Raw genomic sequence first — 14,605 nt, 5'->3', positions numbered from 1 at the left:
GCTGTAAGGTCCGGGACCCGCATCGGACCCTCTCCGGGGCGCCCCCACACTCCGGTCGAGGAGCGACTCCGGTTGGCCCTTGGATTTGATGTAAGCTGAAATCACGTAGGACTCCGGTCGGTTATGACTTACAGTCACTTACTCCCGATCGTTGTATTGCACCTCTCTCCCTCAGTTTGATATTCCGACTGGTTTCACTCTAGAACATCACTCCCTGTGTCGACTTCGAACCAATCCTATCGCTCATCGCTTTCGCTGTCCTTGATGCTCGTCCAAACAAGTCCGTGCAGCACAGTTGCAAAGCCGCAATATTGCATTATGCACCCGAAGTCTTTTCATTAATCTCCAATACCTGGTAACGTACCTGAGGCATTTTACAGCCCGAGAATGTACTGCTCAGGCATTAGCACCTGGTCCATAGTCGGCCACAGCGAATCGAGATTGCTCCATTCGTCCACAGCAAACGCCATGTTGAAGACGTCCTGCATGGACGCAGCATTCAGGTCGTCGCGGCTCAGTGTGCCATCCCACGTCTTCGACACGGTCGAAATGTCCGGCATCGACAAGATATCTTCCAGAATCTTCGCGTTCCCCGGCATCATCATCGTCTGACCCGCCGCCTCGTTCGCTTCATCAAGGCTACCACTAGTGGCCTCCCCTTGGCCCTGCTGCTGCTGCTGGTGGTGCTGGTGGAGGAAATTGACCTTGGCGCCGAGGTCGCGCATGATCTTCGCCGCGCTGGCCGCAACCGCGAAGCTATCGCTGAAGATGTCGAAGACGGCAACAGACTGGTCCATGGCCTTCCTGGCATCTGCCGTGGATACATGGTGCGGATGTGCAAGCACAAATCCCACCAGCGTCAAGGCCGCGTTCCACTGAAGCTGGAAGGCCTCGTGCCAGCCGGCCAAGATGTTGGTGGTAGAGAGGACTTGGTGTGTGATTCGGGTCACCGCCATGGCGTGCAGCGCGCACTTCAGCGCGGCCTCCTCTGCGACGGTGGCGGACGTCGGCGTCGGGCTACTAAAGGAAATGAACGGGCGGTAGAGGTTTGCGCATAGATGGTGGTACATCAGCTCCAGAAGCAGACGCTGCCGTTGGAGCCACAGGGGGGCGAATTGTTCGATGTTGAGGGGTGAGTCGTCCGTGGAGAACGGAGCGCCATTGCCCTGTCTCTCCGTCCTGAGGGCAACGGGTACGCCAGCGGCCCATTCGTCTAAACCCCTCATGTAGGGGCCAAGGAACTCTGCGTGGCTCGCCAGCGCCTGTTGATCATCCCACATGGTCTGCCCGTGGTTGGCGTTCGGACTGCGGTCATAGAAGGCTGTGTGGACTGTCCGAGCGGCTTGGAACAGCTTCGACTGCTGCAGATCGAAGCTCAGCCATGTGACGTTGTCACCCAAGGGGGCGAAGTTGGACCCCGATTGCAGTGCCGCATCGAGATCATCGCCCGGGAGCGAAGGCGTGGCGCTGGAGAGGTGCGGGAGTAGGAACGGACGGCCAAGCTTCATGCCGATCTTGCTGTCCAAGACGTAGAGAGCCCACCACAGACGCTTGCGCATCTCCCTCTCTCGCCGCGGCATGGTCTGTGGAGGGTTCAGGTGAAGGCCAAGCATATACGCTGCACGCACAGCAAGGCCGCACGCGCTGTCGGCCATGTTCTGGAAAGACCCGCAGCACAGGTATATGCAAGACAGAAGATGGCACTGCAAGGTTGACACGGTGGGGCTCTCCAGCTCGCGGGCCAGCAGCGTTTGGGAACGCCGGTAGTGCCAGCGGCCGGCAATGGCGGCGTCACTGTGGTCGCCGAAGACTTGCTGCTTCACGGCGGGCAACATAGACATGCCGTACTGCATGCACATCGCAACTACTATGTCCACGAGCGCCGACGGCTTCCGTGTGTTGCCGGATGCCGTCCACAGCGACCTGTAATGCTCCTTGAAGGCCGTCTCGTCGAGTATGGGGAATAAAGAGGTGTGGTATGACTGCCAGAACAGGTCGAGGAAATATTCCTCTTGCGTGGGGCTCAGGTAGGTTGCCTTTGTGACGCCGCCCACACGAGGGTCCTGCGAGGGCTCCTCAGCCTCGGGAGTCGCTGCCGGCTCATCGAGGCGTCTACTAGATGAGTCGAGCAGCATGTGGTCTGCCGAGTGTCGCTGCTGGAGAGACCCGTCCAAGAAGGCGTTGATGCGGCTGATGAAGTAGAACAGCGACGAGGGTCCGTACCACGTCTTGTGCGGCGACCGGGCCGTGCTCATGCGGATGCCGCCCCAGAGGTTGATGCGCGACGAGTCTCCAATGAGCCCGATCCCATGATCCGAGCTAACACTGAGCGCCGGAGGAGACAGACTGCTGCTTCCTGCCAGCCCGCCAGCCCGCTCCCGCTGCAGTTCCAGTTCCAGCTCCAGGACTTTCTGTCGCAAACGCTCAATCTCGCGATGGGCAAGGGGAAGCGAAGTCGCGTTCATGGACTCATTGCTGCACCCACCGCCCCTCTTGGCGCAGTTGGAACACGGCGAATGCGTGTCGCACTTGACGCGATGCTTCCGGCACCAGTCGCAGGCCCGGATCACTTGGTTCCGCTTCCGCCGGGGCCACGGGGCCGACTGACCGGGCTTGGCAGTGTCCGCCCCGGATGCGCCCGGCGCTGTATTGCTGAATGCCGCGGCCATGGTGAGGTGCCAGCTGGCTGGCGAGGGGAAGACTTGACCACGGCAGCAGCAGCCGGCAAGCCTTGCAAATCTCGGGGTTGAGATGCGCAAGGCCTTATCCGGCCGGGGTCTGGCTACGGGGAAATTGTCCTCGACGTTGGCAACGTCGCTGCCTAATAAAAACCACCTCAAGCTTCAAGCGCCGTTTTCGTGTTGCAGTCTGCTTAGTGCTCGCAGAAAATTTACCCTACTTATCTTGCAAGTGAGAATACTTTCCTCTTCGAAAGCGTGATTTAACAGACATGAACTGCTACGAAATTAGAAGGCAACCACAGAGAGCATGCCACGATCGGACTTAAGCTCCGTTCTGCTGTGTGAAGTGTGAACATAACGGCATCCTCGCAGATGGCCATTATATAAGGTAGCCATGCTTGTAAAGTGTGGGTAACTCTTGAATATCAGGAGCTCTTAGAAACGGAACTCATTTCGAACAAGCCGTCGAGTATCATGTCCGACTTTAAAAAGATCAACTAAAGTTGTTGAACTGGGGCCCAATCTGTTAAAGCCGACGCCTGACTCCAACCCTAGACCCCTCGGAGTTCTCCGAGGGCCGGGAGCTCCGGGAAGCTACGGAGTAGCGACACTGGACAGGCATCTCTCTTGCTCTCACGAAAATTCTACGCGATTGCATCCCCATCACAGCATGCTTTGGAGGAGCGCACCGAGAAGGAGTGCTCCGAATGACAAAAGCTCCATTCAGTTGCCACAAACATCAATTTGCCATGGATTTGAGAAGCATAAAGCGCTGGCAAGTTCCCGGCGAACTGAAGAGAGATCCTCACACAGCAACACCCGATGATCTCATTGATCTCAAGACTTGAAGAAGCATCTGCAGCAGTTAGTTACACTTAAGATACTTATTACACTTCAGACTAACGCCTAAAATTGGCCCTTCATCCCTCGTCCCTTATACTAAAGCATCTCTATGCCTAGCTTCACAGTCTTTAAGGGTGCCAAAGATGGCGTCCCCAAGAAATCCACCACCCAGAAGCCAGACCAGCTCGTCGGCGATCAGGTGTATGTGAGAGTCACGGCATCCGGCGTCTGTGGAACCGGTACGTATCAAACACCACCATTCGATCAACCACGTCGACTAACAACCCCTTAGATCTACACTTTGTTAGTGAATTGACCTTATGCACCCATCAGATTTAATGTCAATGGTGCCATAGCTAACAGATACATTGGCAAAACAGCTGACACACGACATGGTCCTCGGCCACGAGGGCGTCGGCGTCGTTGATGCTGTCGGGCCCGACACCAAGTACCTCAAGAAGGGCGACCGCGTGGGCTGGGGCTACGCGACGGACAGCTGCGGGCACTGCGACGAGTGCATCAGCGGCGAGGAGATCTTCTGCCCGCAGCGCGCCATGTACTCGGAAGCCAACCTCGACCAGGGCAGCTTCTCGTCGGGCGCCGTGTGGCGGGAGGCCTTCCTGCACCGTATCCCCGACGCGATCAGCGACGAGGCCGCCGCGCCGCTGCAGTGCGGCGGCGCCACCGTCTTCACGGCCCTCTACGACGTCAAGCCCAACGAGGTGGTCGGCATCATGGGCGTGGGCGGGCTGGGCCACCTGGCCATCCAGTTTGCCGCCAAGATGGGCTGCCGCGTCGTCGTCCTGTCCGGCACCGACAGTAAGAGGACTCAGGCGCTGGAACTGGGAGCGCACCGGTTTGTCGCTATGAAGGACGCCGACCCGAGGGAGCTCGTCGAGAAGAGCCTGTGGCCGCTCTCGCGGCTGCTGGTGACCACATCGGCGCAGCCGGCCTGGGACAGCATCCTGCCCATGATGGCGCCGCGATCGCGCATCTACCCGCTCTCGGTCTCGTCGGGCAACCTGGTGATCCCGTACATGCCGCTGATCGACAAGGGCATTGCGGTGCAGGGGTCGCTCGTCGCCACGCGGAGCGTGCACCGCCAGATGCTGGCCTTTGCGGCTATGCATAAGATCCGGCCGGTGATTCAGACTTTCCCCATGACGGAGGAGGGCATCAAGGAGGCGCTGGACAGGTTGGATAAGGGCCAGGTGCAATACAGGGCTGTTCTAGTGCCGCAGTAAAAAAGGAGAACAAAAATAAAAGAAAATAAAAGGAGAGAAAAGAAAAGAAAACGGTGTACTTGATTTTGTTCTGAAGTTGGGGAACTTGGGAAGGCTGCCTTCAAGATTATTAGAATGGAACAACAATAGGTTATATTGTTGATTATTCACCCCTCGTTTCAAGCAATCTCGTCATCCGTGACTACGGTAGATGCATGCACGGTTCTTCTCGATCCAGCATACTACCCACTCTTATCCCCGGAGCTGGAGCGAAGAACGCTGGTTTATGCCGTACAGACTAGTGAGAAAGATTCTGCGACCCTGTATCCTAAGCTTTTGTGGCCAAGTCGTCGGCCCCTCGGGCGGCGTTCCCATTTGAAGCAGCGCCGGATTTTGTGTAAGCCGGAGAAGGAGACCCACTTTAAGACCTCCTCGGTCCGTAATGCCGGATTCGTCGTCGGTCTTTAGTGTCGGCGTCGACGATAAGGATCCATATCGCCGATGGCGTCTTGGCACGCCGTTGCTTGCTCTCGTCTCGAGTCAATGCGATGCATAGATACTATCCAGCTTCTTTGGGCAATACTGCATCTTCTAGTAACAAGAAACTGGCCATCTAAAGATATAAAGTGGCTTTCGTCGTCCCCTCCGCGGAGTTCGATTTCGTGCATCCATCGACAACTCAAACCATCATATATAGGTACAATTACTACAAGTTCTACAACACCATACCTATCAGTGGTCTTTCAGAGTCACTGTTCAACGATCTTACACTGTGACACACACACGCACACACTTCCACCCCTACATTCGCCCATCGCAACATGTCTCCCTTCAACTTCCACACCACCGGCGAGGAGGTCGTCTCTGCCTGGCCAGAACACATCAAGGGACGCACCTTCCTGATCACGGGCCCGAGCAACAAGAGCCTGGCAGCGGGTGCAGCCATCGACCTGGCCAAGAAAGCGCCCGAGCACATCATCCTCGTCGGGCGGAACAAGGCCAAGATCGACCCGGTCGTTGAGCAGATCCGGTCGGTCGGCGCCGGCGTGCAGGTCACCTTCGTGCAGTGCGACCTTTCCGACCACGACTCGGTCCGCAAGGCGGCGGACGAGATCAACGCCAACGGCGCCATCCAGAAAATCGACGTCGTCATCAACTGCGCGGGCGTCATGAACATCCACGACTACACGCTCGACAAGCAGGGCATCGAGATGACCTTCTCGGCCTGCCACGTCGGCCACTTCCTGCTCACCAACCTCATCCTGCCCAAGGTGCTGGCCGCGGGGAAGGGCGCTCGCATCATCAACGTGACGTCGGTCGGGCACACCATCGGCCCCGTGCGGTTCGACGACCCCAACTTCTCGGCCGGCGCGGCGTACGACCCGTGGTCCGCGTACGGGCAGGCCAAGACGGCCAACATCCTGTACTCGGTGGAACTGTCGCGGCGGCTGGCGGACCGGGGCGTCGTCTCGAACGCGCCGCACCCCGGCGGCATCGCCGAGACCGGCCTGGTGCGCGACACGGAGATGCACGAGTTCGACGCCATCGGGCCGATCGCGGTCCGGAACACCGGGCGGGAGTTCCGGCTCGATCACCCGTTCAAGACCATCGACGGCGGGGTCTCGTCCATCCTTGCGGCCGCGCTCGACCCGGGGTTCGCGGACAAACCGGGCATCTACATCAGGGACTGCCAGCCCCAGACGCCGTACGAGTATGCCGCGGACCCGGAGGCGGCGAAGAGGCTGTGGGCGCTGAGCGAGCAGCTGGTCGGGCAGAAGTTTGATTTCTGAGTTGCAGCCTCGCAGGAACAGTTTGTGAATGTAGTGATTAATGTATGTAAATGAGTAGCTTGGACTGGGCAGTGTAAATTGCGAGTTATGAAAACTGGTAGCAGACTGTCAAATAAATCGCCCGAATGTTGGATATTGTATCACGCTATTGGTGTGTTAAATTGAACACTATCGCGAAAGGCGTCAGTAGCTAAGGTACATACGTACCTAGTGCATACCGGATACTGTTAAGTAATCAATCTGTCTAGCAGGAGTAGCATTAGTCGGTTGATTTACACAAGATAGAGGTTCATTGGTGACCGAGAGGAATTTGGGGGCATCAGCATTCATATCTAGTATGTTCAGCTTACCCTGCCCTGAGTCACGTTGACGACTTGTAAAAGGAGAAGACGTGGAAAAGCTGAAGAAGCAATGAGAACAGCAAGACACAGAAGCCGATGATGTACAACTTGGTAGCTCAACGTCGGACTGGGAGCGGCGAACTACCGTGGTGGCACCGGCCGTACTGAGCGGCGCCCCCGAGTCCCGGTCTTTCGGCTCGCCATCTTCTCCTGCTAGTAATGGCGTGGAACGAGCGTTGTACGAGGGCCGACCTGTCATAGTGCAAGACCTCTCCCGGACGATCGGCCGCAACGTTTTGTCAGGCCAGTATTTGATCAGAGGACCTTCGTCGGACTGGCACATGACCGCTTGCCGGAGCCGCTCCAGACATCGGTGCGCGCGCTCCCACTGGGCCACTCGGTCGCTTTCACCTTAGCGGCTGGCTGTGGCATCCGATAATCGATATGTTGTTTTTGAAAGAAAAGAAAAGGAAAAGAAAAAAGAGATCTTTTTTGCTCACCCGGGAGTATCTCGGACCAGGCGTGGTTGATTTCTTGTGTCGGCTCCAGACCGAAGAAGTGGCTCTTGGTGGTGAAGAAGTCAGAGTCGTCTCACGTCTCCCGGTGGTACTCGATCTGGCGGCCTGGCCGGTGTCCGGCTACCATACAGAGTCCCGGCGGACGCATTGCATGTCGCTGAGCTCAAGAAATTAGTCAGCACGGCGATGACAATGGAGAGCGCAATGAAGATTGAGGATGCGACCCATGGTATCAACCGAACAAGGCCAGGAGCACGAGTCGTCTGCATCTCCATCGACGCCATGGTCCATCATCCATGTACAATACATACCAGTCGCAATGCGCTCGAGCTCGAAGCCTTGAAGCGACGACTTGCTTGATCCCAAGGCCGATCCGCTCATCCACACTTGCACACTGGTGATGACAGTGTGATGACTTTGGGCCAAGTCTCACCATCGCAGCCCCCAATACGGAGGTAGGTCAAGAAAATTCGACAAGCTCGCCGAGTGGGAGAAGCAGCACCGCATCTGCAGGTCCAATTACCAACCCGATGACCTTCTGCCCGGATGACACGTCGAAGTTGAACGGGGTGGAAGACGATGTGTTAAATCCGTCTGCAGATGGGCATGATGCTTGCTGGAAATAAACAGTATGCAGATATATACCGTACAACGTGTAACTCAGCTCTCCTAGGTAAGTCAAAAGTGTTGCATGGTCCGAACTAGTACGGTAGTAGCAGCTGTGGTGACTCGTACGTCAATTGAGTAACGTATCTTATAAGCGAGCCGGCCATATAAGCGAGCCGGCCACTCTCCACTACACTACCAACAATATCCTCAATCACAAAACAACAACACTAGGAACTAACAATAATTACATCAGAAACAGATGAATCAGACCCTTCTGCACCCTCCTGGCAAGTGCGGGCATTATGGCCAGGCTTGCCGCACACACCACAGCACCGAACCCTCGTACGACCCCCCCCCAGCACCACTACCATCCAGCTATATTTCTTGCATTTCCTCCCCACGTACAGCCCCCTGGCTTACCACCTCCTGTGCCTCCTGCACAGTAAGTGATCCTCCAAGTCGAACACGTGTTTTTTTGGCTCTCCGGCGCTTGCTTAGCGCCTGTTTAGCCTTGCGGAGCGAAGACACCTCTGCCTGAAGGAGGGCCACTTGGTGCATTATAGCTATTGTACCCTTAGTAAGCTGGTCCATAGTAGCTAACATTGAAGTCGGGGAGCTATTTTGATGGTTGGCAATGCGAGTCTTGATAAGCGTTGACTGTGACTCGGCTTCTCGAGGGTTATATAGTATCTAGAAGACCCAAGATTGTACAGTGCCTGGCCGTGAGATTAGGGGTATTAGTATACGAAGCTTGATATCTAGCTTTGAAAGCACCCTCTCTAGATTGTATGGCATAAGGCCAGCCCCTGTAAAACCGCCCTATATATTCCTCTTAGTAATAGAGGCAAAGAAGGCCGTGCGAAAGGCATAAAGGAACTCGAGCTTGCTTATATAGTTGATATACGCACGTACTAAGTCCTTGATCTGGCAACCGTACGCCTGCTTTAACGGCCTAAAGCAGCCAATATTAAGTGGCTAGAGGAGGTAGGAGGAATGTAGAGGTATGCAGAGCGTGATGATGTTGTTCTACTGGCAATAGAGCTCGAACTCAGTTGAGTAGTGGCTTTCATGGCTATCGAGGATCAACAACTAGTATTTGCCCTTTGTCTAAGGCGCTATATAGTAGTCGAAGTGCTTGATCCAATCAAGGCCTACCGCATTGGTAGTCTAGCCATTCTCGGTGGTTGCAATATACCAGTCGGCTAGGAGGTTGCACTCTTGATACCAGTTGGCGAGGTAGTACTACGCGGCTAAGATGATGAACGGAGGGATAGCCTAGCCAAGGGTATTGTGTGACGAAACCGCAGGCAGTCCTGCCTCTGAAAGGGTTCGCCGGTCGAAGGTATCTGCTGGTCGGACTGTAGGTCTCGGTGAAGCCAAAGGGTTCACAACAATGCAAGTCGCAATGTCTGCACAGTAATGTAGGGCTACCTTACTGCTTGTAATTGCTCACTGGAGAACTCCCAGAGTCCTCCAGAACGAGTGTCTAGCTATCCTATATACTATGGCTCTTCCTATGGATCACGGCCTCCCTCTGGTGATCCCTTATACTGGATCACCTTGGATCACCAGTGATCCCTTGTGAGCCTTATACCTGGATCACCAAGCCTTCCCTATGCCAAGTGTGATCCTCTTCTGATTGGTCCGTTCCTGGACCGGAACGATTGGACGTAGGCGTCGCCCGCAGACCATGCAGGTCGGCCCCACCGGCCGCTGCAGGTTAATTCATGACACGATGCCCCCTCTCCAGGGCTGTTCGTCCCGAAAGCCCAAGTTTGTTTCAAATAGCGCCAACATCCTATATTGTAAGCATGCTGCGCGCCCTCTCTTTTTCCTTTCCCAAGAGATGCTGACACAATAACAGACCGTATCCGTAAGCGTCAGTCTAAGAAAGCCTAGGAGTATATAGCTCTCGCGTCTTTTGTCGAATCCTCCGGAATAGATATTATACCTTGCTCTTGGTGCTTTAAGCGCAACCTCGCTTGCCGTATCGCGTAGAACTCCTCTCGTTGTAGCGAATATATTCGTTGCGGTCGTTCTTGCGATAGTTCTAGCATAGCGTTGTTATATAGGCCATGTTCCCTTCTTACCTCCTAGCGTGGCGTCTAACTTTTCTTAGTGACGAAGATTATATCTGAGCAAAAGCGCTTAGAGCAGGAAGAGGCCGATACTAAAGAGGTGCTCTTCGTTCTTTAAACTTAGTTGCAGACCGCCGTTGGTTGTCTCGCTAGGTTATGGCGTCAGAGGCGTTTCCTAAAGGAGCAGGGTTCCGAGTTATTCCGTCGTAGTATATAATCGTTGGAGGAGATAGAGGCAGAGGACCGTCGGATTCAGGAGTCCGAATCCTATATGGTTAGCGACGTTCAGGCGCTTAGGGCGGACGTTCCTTTTGACTAGGGTTCTTTAGGGCTTGACTTGTCTGACGTTGACCTGGCTGCTCTAGCAGAACCGTTATCCGAGGTCGATCCGGGTCCTTCTAGTGGGACTTCCTTAGTTCCTTAGGGCAGTAGGGGTTTATAGTTGGTAGTAGTCAGGTCTTGGTCGCGCCTGCTATATATGTCGAGTTATAGTGTGGCTGCCTATAGCCGCTCTTTCCTGCCTAGGGTTCTCAATCTGATTCTTGTTGCCTGTTTCCCAACAAATGAAATGGCTTAGTGGTGCAGCTTAGTTATTATACCCGGGCAAATGCTCTAGGAGGTTGTAGGTTCGAATCCCATCTGCACCCCTTCTCTATGTAAGTGGCTTGACCGCCGGGTCGAGCTATTTATAGGGAGAAGATTTTTGCGCTTTCTTCTTCCCTGGCCGATCTGGATTCCGTCGATGGAATTCCTTTAGTTTTTCCGTATAGCTAAGGTATTCCGCTGGCTCCTATAAGTTGTCTTCTAGTCCAAAGTTGAGCCATTTGATTAGGTACTCTAGCCTTCTATTGGCTATTCGCAAGTCTAAGATTTTCTTAACGTCCTATTCTTCTTCTTCGTCCTCTACTTCGATGTCTTTTATAACCCGTACGTTCTTAGGTACTGGTTCGAGGAACGAGATATAGAAGATATTAGTATATAACTTTATTATTAATAGTAATAAAAGTCGGTAGTTGGATATTGAAATTCTTACGTCGATTTTGAATAGTCCAATCTTCCTAAAGTCGAGCTTCTGGCTTGGTCGTTTCGTTTTTAGATTCCGGGAGATAAAGTAGACTATATCTCCTCTCCTAAGGCGAGGTCCCTCGAGCCGATGTTTGTCGTAGTACTCCTTTATCCTAAGCCTGATAAACTCGAGTTCTTCCTTTAGTATTATATATAGCGTATGTATTTTTTCTACCTTGACTTTTGCCCTAGGTACTATAATATCTAGTCCCTGGCATAAATCTGTTTCGTAATTAAAGTTTACGAAGAATAGAGTAACCTTTATTGTCTCTATTGGTGTAGTATTATATACAAGCTATACTGCTGGCAATAGATCAACCTAGTCGTCTTGTTGGAAGTTGACGAACGTTCTGAGATATTGTTCGACGATCTAGTTAAGCCTTTTGGTCTAGCCATCTATCTATAGGTAGTATGCCGTTAAAAGCTTGCTCTTTATACCCAAACGCTTTATAAGCGCTTGCTAAAACTTTGATGCGAACTTAGTGTCTCGGTCTATAATCTATTCCTCTGGCTATCTATATACTAATGCGATATGCTGGTAGATTATATCCGCAAGTTGCTCTGCTAACCATGATTCTTTATACAGGAAGAAGTAGCTCTACTTAGTGAGTTGGTTAACTATAATAAGGATGCTATCGTACTTCGTTCCAGTAGTTGAGTCCTTCGAGAGTAGTAGTTTGGTGATAAAGTCTATCATTACCGAACTCCATGGTCGTTCTACAACTGGTAATGGCTCTAAGAGCCCGTACAGTTTATATCGTACCGACTTGCTTCGGTTGCAGAGGTCGCATTCCTATACAATGTTCTTAACTCTGGTTCTAAGTCCTAGGAAGTCGTAGTATTGCCGAACCTTGGCGACTGTTTTGGCGATTCCTATATATCCTCCGAGTTTCGACTCGTAGATTGTCCTGATTAATTCCGTTTGATCCTATAGTGCGATGTAGGCCTTGCCATTATACTATAACGCTCCATCTCTCCAAGAAATGCCTACCTTTTCGTCTATATCGTTCTGCTTCCGGTCTTAGAAGTCTTTTCCTAGCCGTTCTTCCCTAAAGACTACGCAGTATTCTTCAAACGGTTGCAGAGGTTATATGCCGGGATCTTCGTCCTATCGTAGAAGCGTATTATTATCGAGATCTTCTATTGGTTAGGGAGTATACTATAAGGAACCGTCTAGCTATTATTGAAGTAACGGTGGTGAGGCTTCTGGTTGGCTATTCCTAAAGTGATCTGGCCTCCTGCTCAATGCATCTGCCCGTGCGTTTTCCGAGCTTTTCTTATAATTGATTTTGAAGTTGAACTCTGAAAGGAATTCTACCTATCGAGTCTGTTGTCCGTTTAACACCTTGGTGGTGGTAAAGTACCGCAAGCTTTTATAGTCTATATAGACCTGGACTTCGTAAGTTATACTGCTAAGGTATAGTCTCTATTCTTAAAAGGCCTCGATAATAGCTAGCAGCTCCTTGTTGTAGATTAGGTAGTTGAATCGTGGTCCTTCGAGCTTCTTTGAAAAGAAGGCAACTAGGTATAACTTCCTATATTCGTTGCGCTGACTAAGTTGTCCTCCGATCGCATAGTCTAATATATCGGTTTCGACCTCAAATAACTTCCGTAGGTCTAGCAACTAGAGCACTGGATCGGCGATGATTGCGTCGCGGATCTTCTAAAACGCTTGTTCGTGCTTGGCTTCCTACCGGAACTCGATGTCTTTCTTTATAAGTTCGTGCAATAGTTATATAAGGTCGCCAAAGTTCCTAATGAACATTCGGTAGAAATTGGCGAATCCGATGAATCCTTATACTTCCGTCGTTGTTATTGGTCGTGGCCATATTTTAATCGCTTCGATCTTCGCTGGCTCCATCCTAATTCTACTAGGCGAGATTTCGTATCTAAGGAATACTGTTTTCGTAACGTAGAATTCGCTCTTATCCTTATTGACTGACAACTTATGCTTATAGAGTATATCTAGCACTGCCCTTATATACTTCTTATATTCTTCGAGTATTTTAGAGAAAATGAGGATGTTATCTAGGTAATAGACTGCGAATCGGTCGAGGAATAGGCGAATCGCATGATTAACAACCGCCTAGAAGGTTGCCGGTGCATTCGTCAATCCAAAGGGCATTATAAGGTACTTATAATGGCCGTAGGGAGTGCGAAACGCTATCTTCTATTCGTCCCCTTCCTTGATGCGAATATAGGTATACGCTATTAGAAGGTCGAGGCAAGTAAAGTAACAGGCGCCTGCCAACTAGTCTCGAAGCCGCGAGATAAGTGGCAAGGGGTACCGGTTCTTTACTATCTCTTTATTCAGCTGTCGGTAGTCCATATATATCCGAAGCTTCCTATCCTTCTTTGGAACGAACAGGACTAGGTAGCCCGCCAGTAATGTCGATAGTCTAATATGCCCTATCTTGAGATTCTCCTCAAGATATCTCCTCAACTTAGCATCTTGCTTTTCGTTAGTATAGTATACCTTGAAGAACTTCAACTGGGCTCCTTCCTTGAGTTTGATTTCGTGATCCCAAGGTCCATGGCCTAGTAGCCCCTTAAGATGCTTCGCTTCGAACGCCGGGTATCCTTAGTATTCTATTAAGATCTTACCCGTTTCCGCGTTCTTCTCTATACTCCGGTAGTACAAGAACTTGTCTCCGGCCGCGATGCTGGCCGCTTCCCTCTAGGTGACCTAATCCTGGAATTCGAATTCTCCGGTCTTATCGATTAAGATAACGGCGATTTCGATATCGTCTATATCTCTCTAAGCCATATAAGGGCATCGTCGCAAGTGGCGTCGTCTCTAGCCTAGTCTTGCCGATTCTCGCTGTTCTTCCTAGTGACTGCCGCCTCTTCCTAAGTCCGTAGTACGCTGCCTGGTACTGTCCGTCTCTTACGGTGGATCTATAGGGGCCGCCTTCCAGGGCGATCTTCCCTGCTGCGATCCGTCGTCTACGCTTTCTATCTCGTTGGTCGGATACGGCCTCTATTCCCAAGGTCATAGATGGCTATCTCCCTTCTAACTAATATCTAGGTCGTAGTCTCGATACTATAGGCGTCCTAGAATTATGTCCTTCTTAGGCCCTATTTCAACAATGTCAAACACTACTCTGGTGGTTTTCCCTTCTACCGTGATCTCAAGTAGTTCTATTTCCTATTGTACCTATTAGGTGTCAAATGGTCCTTTAATAATATACTATTTCTTCTTAATCCTCTATAGGATCCTAAGTCGATTGACAAGTGCTGGCGAGATAAGGTCAACCTAAGACCCTCCATCTACCAGTGCTAATATTTGGAATCCTTTCTAGTATGCCATAACCCAGATTCTATTATCGGGCTTGTCGTTCTAAATCGCAGCGGCTTCCTTTTCGCCCGCTAGGAGATTATAGATCCTTTTCCTTACGTGGTTCTTCCTATACCCGCAGATCTGTCGTCGTTATAATAGGTTTAGTGGTTTTCGGGC

The 14,605-nt window shown here is 51.8% G+C and overlaps 3 protein-coding genes across 3 annotated transcripts; 2 read left to right on the top strand and 1 right to left on the bottom strand.

Annotated features, from left to right (window-relative positions):
- Positions 1–36: 36 nt before the first annotated feature.
- On the bottom strand, positions 37–2,960 carry B0T15DRAFT_21903 (fungal-specific transcription factor domain-containing protein). Its single transcript, XM_062862786.1, has one exon. It carries the CDS (start codon positions 2,667–2,669, stop codon positions 375–377), a length of 2,295 nt encoding a protein of 764 aa, XP_062725810.1. The 5' UTR covers positions 2,670–2,960; the 3' UTR covers positions 37–374.
- Positions 2,961–3,278: 318 nt separating this feature from the next.
- Positions 3,279–5,009, top strand: B0T15DRAFT_21871 (chaperonin 10-like protein). The gene is made up of 3 exons (XM_062862781.1): positions 3,279–3,763; positions 3,817–3,827; positions 3,905–5,009. The coding sequence occupies exons 1-3, from the start codon at positions 3,634–3,636 to the stop codon at positions 4,766–4,768; spliced, it is 1,005 nt and encodes a 334-aa protein (XP_062725809.1). The 5' UTR covers positions 3,279–3,633; the 3' UTR covers positions 4,769–5,009.
- A 294-nt stretch (positions 5,010–5,303) lies between these two features.
- B0T15DRAFT_517174 (retinol dehydrogenase 13) lies at positions 5,304–6,825 on the top strand. Its single transcript, XM_062868301.1, has one exon. It carries the CDS (start codon positions 5,569–5,571, stop codon positions 6,535–6,537), a length of 969 nt encoding a protein of 322 aa, XP_062725808.1. The 5' UTR covers positions 5,304–5,568; the 3' UTR covers positions 6,538–6,825.
- Positions 6,826–14,605: the final 7,780 nt, after the last annotated feature.

The sequence above is a fragment of the Chaetomium strumarium genome, assembly GCF_033439665.1.
Source record: "Chaetomium strumarium strain CBS 333.67 chromosome Unknown B0T15scaffold_1, whole genome shotgun sequence".
NCBI classification, from domain to species: Eukaryota; Fungi; Ascomycota; class Sordariomycetes; order Sordariales; family Chaetomiaceae; genus Chaetomium; species Chaetomium strumarium.
This window is presented reverse-complemented; position numbering and strand designations above follow the sequence as displayed.

Coding starts and splice junctions, on each gene's coding strand:
- B0T15DRAFT_21903 (XM_062862786.1), bottom strand. CDS start 2,669: ATGGCCGCGGCATTCAGCAATACAGCGCCGGGCGCATCCGGGGCGGAC.
- B0T15DRAFT_21871 (XM_062862781.1), top strand. CDS start 3,634: ATGCCTAGCTTCACAGTCTTTAAGGGTGCCAAAGATGGCGTCCCCAAG.
- B0T15DRAFT_517174 (XM_062868301.1), top strand. CDS start 5,569: ATGTCTCCCTTCAACTTCCACACCACCGGCGAGGAGGTCGTCTCTGCC.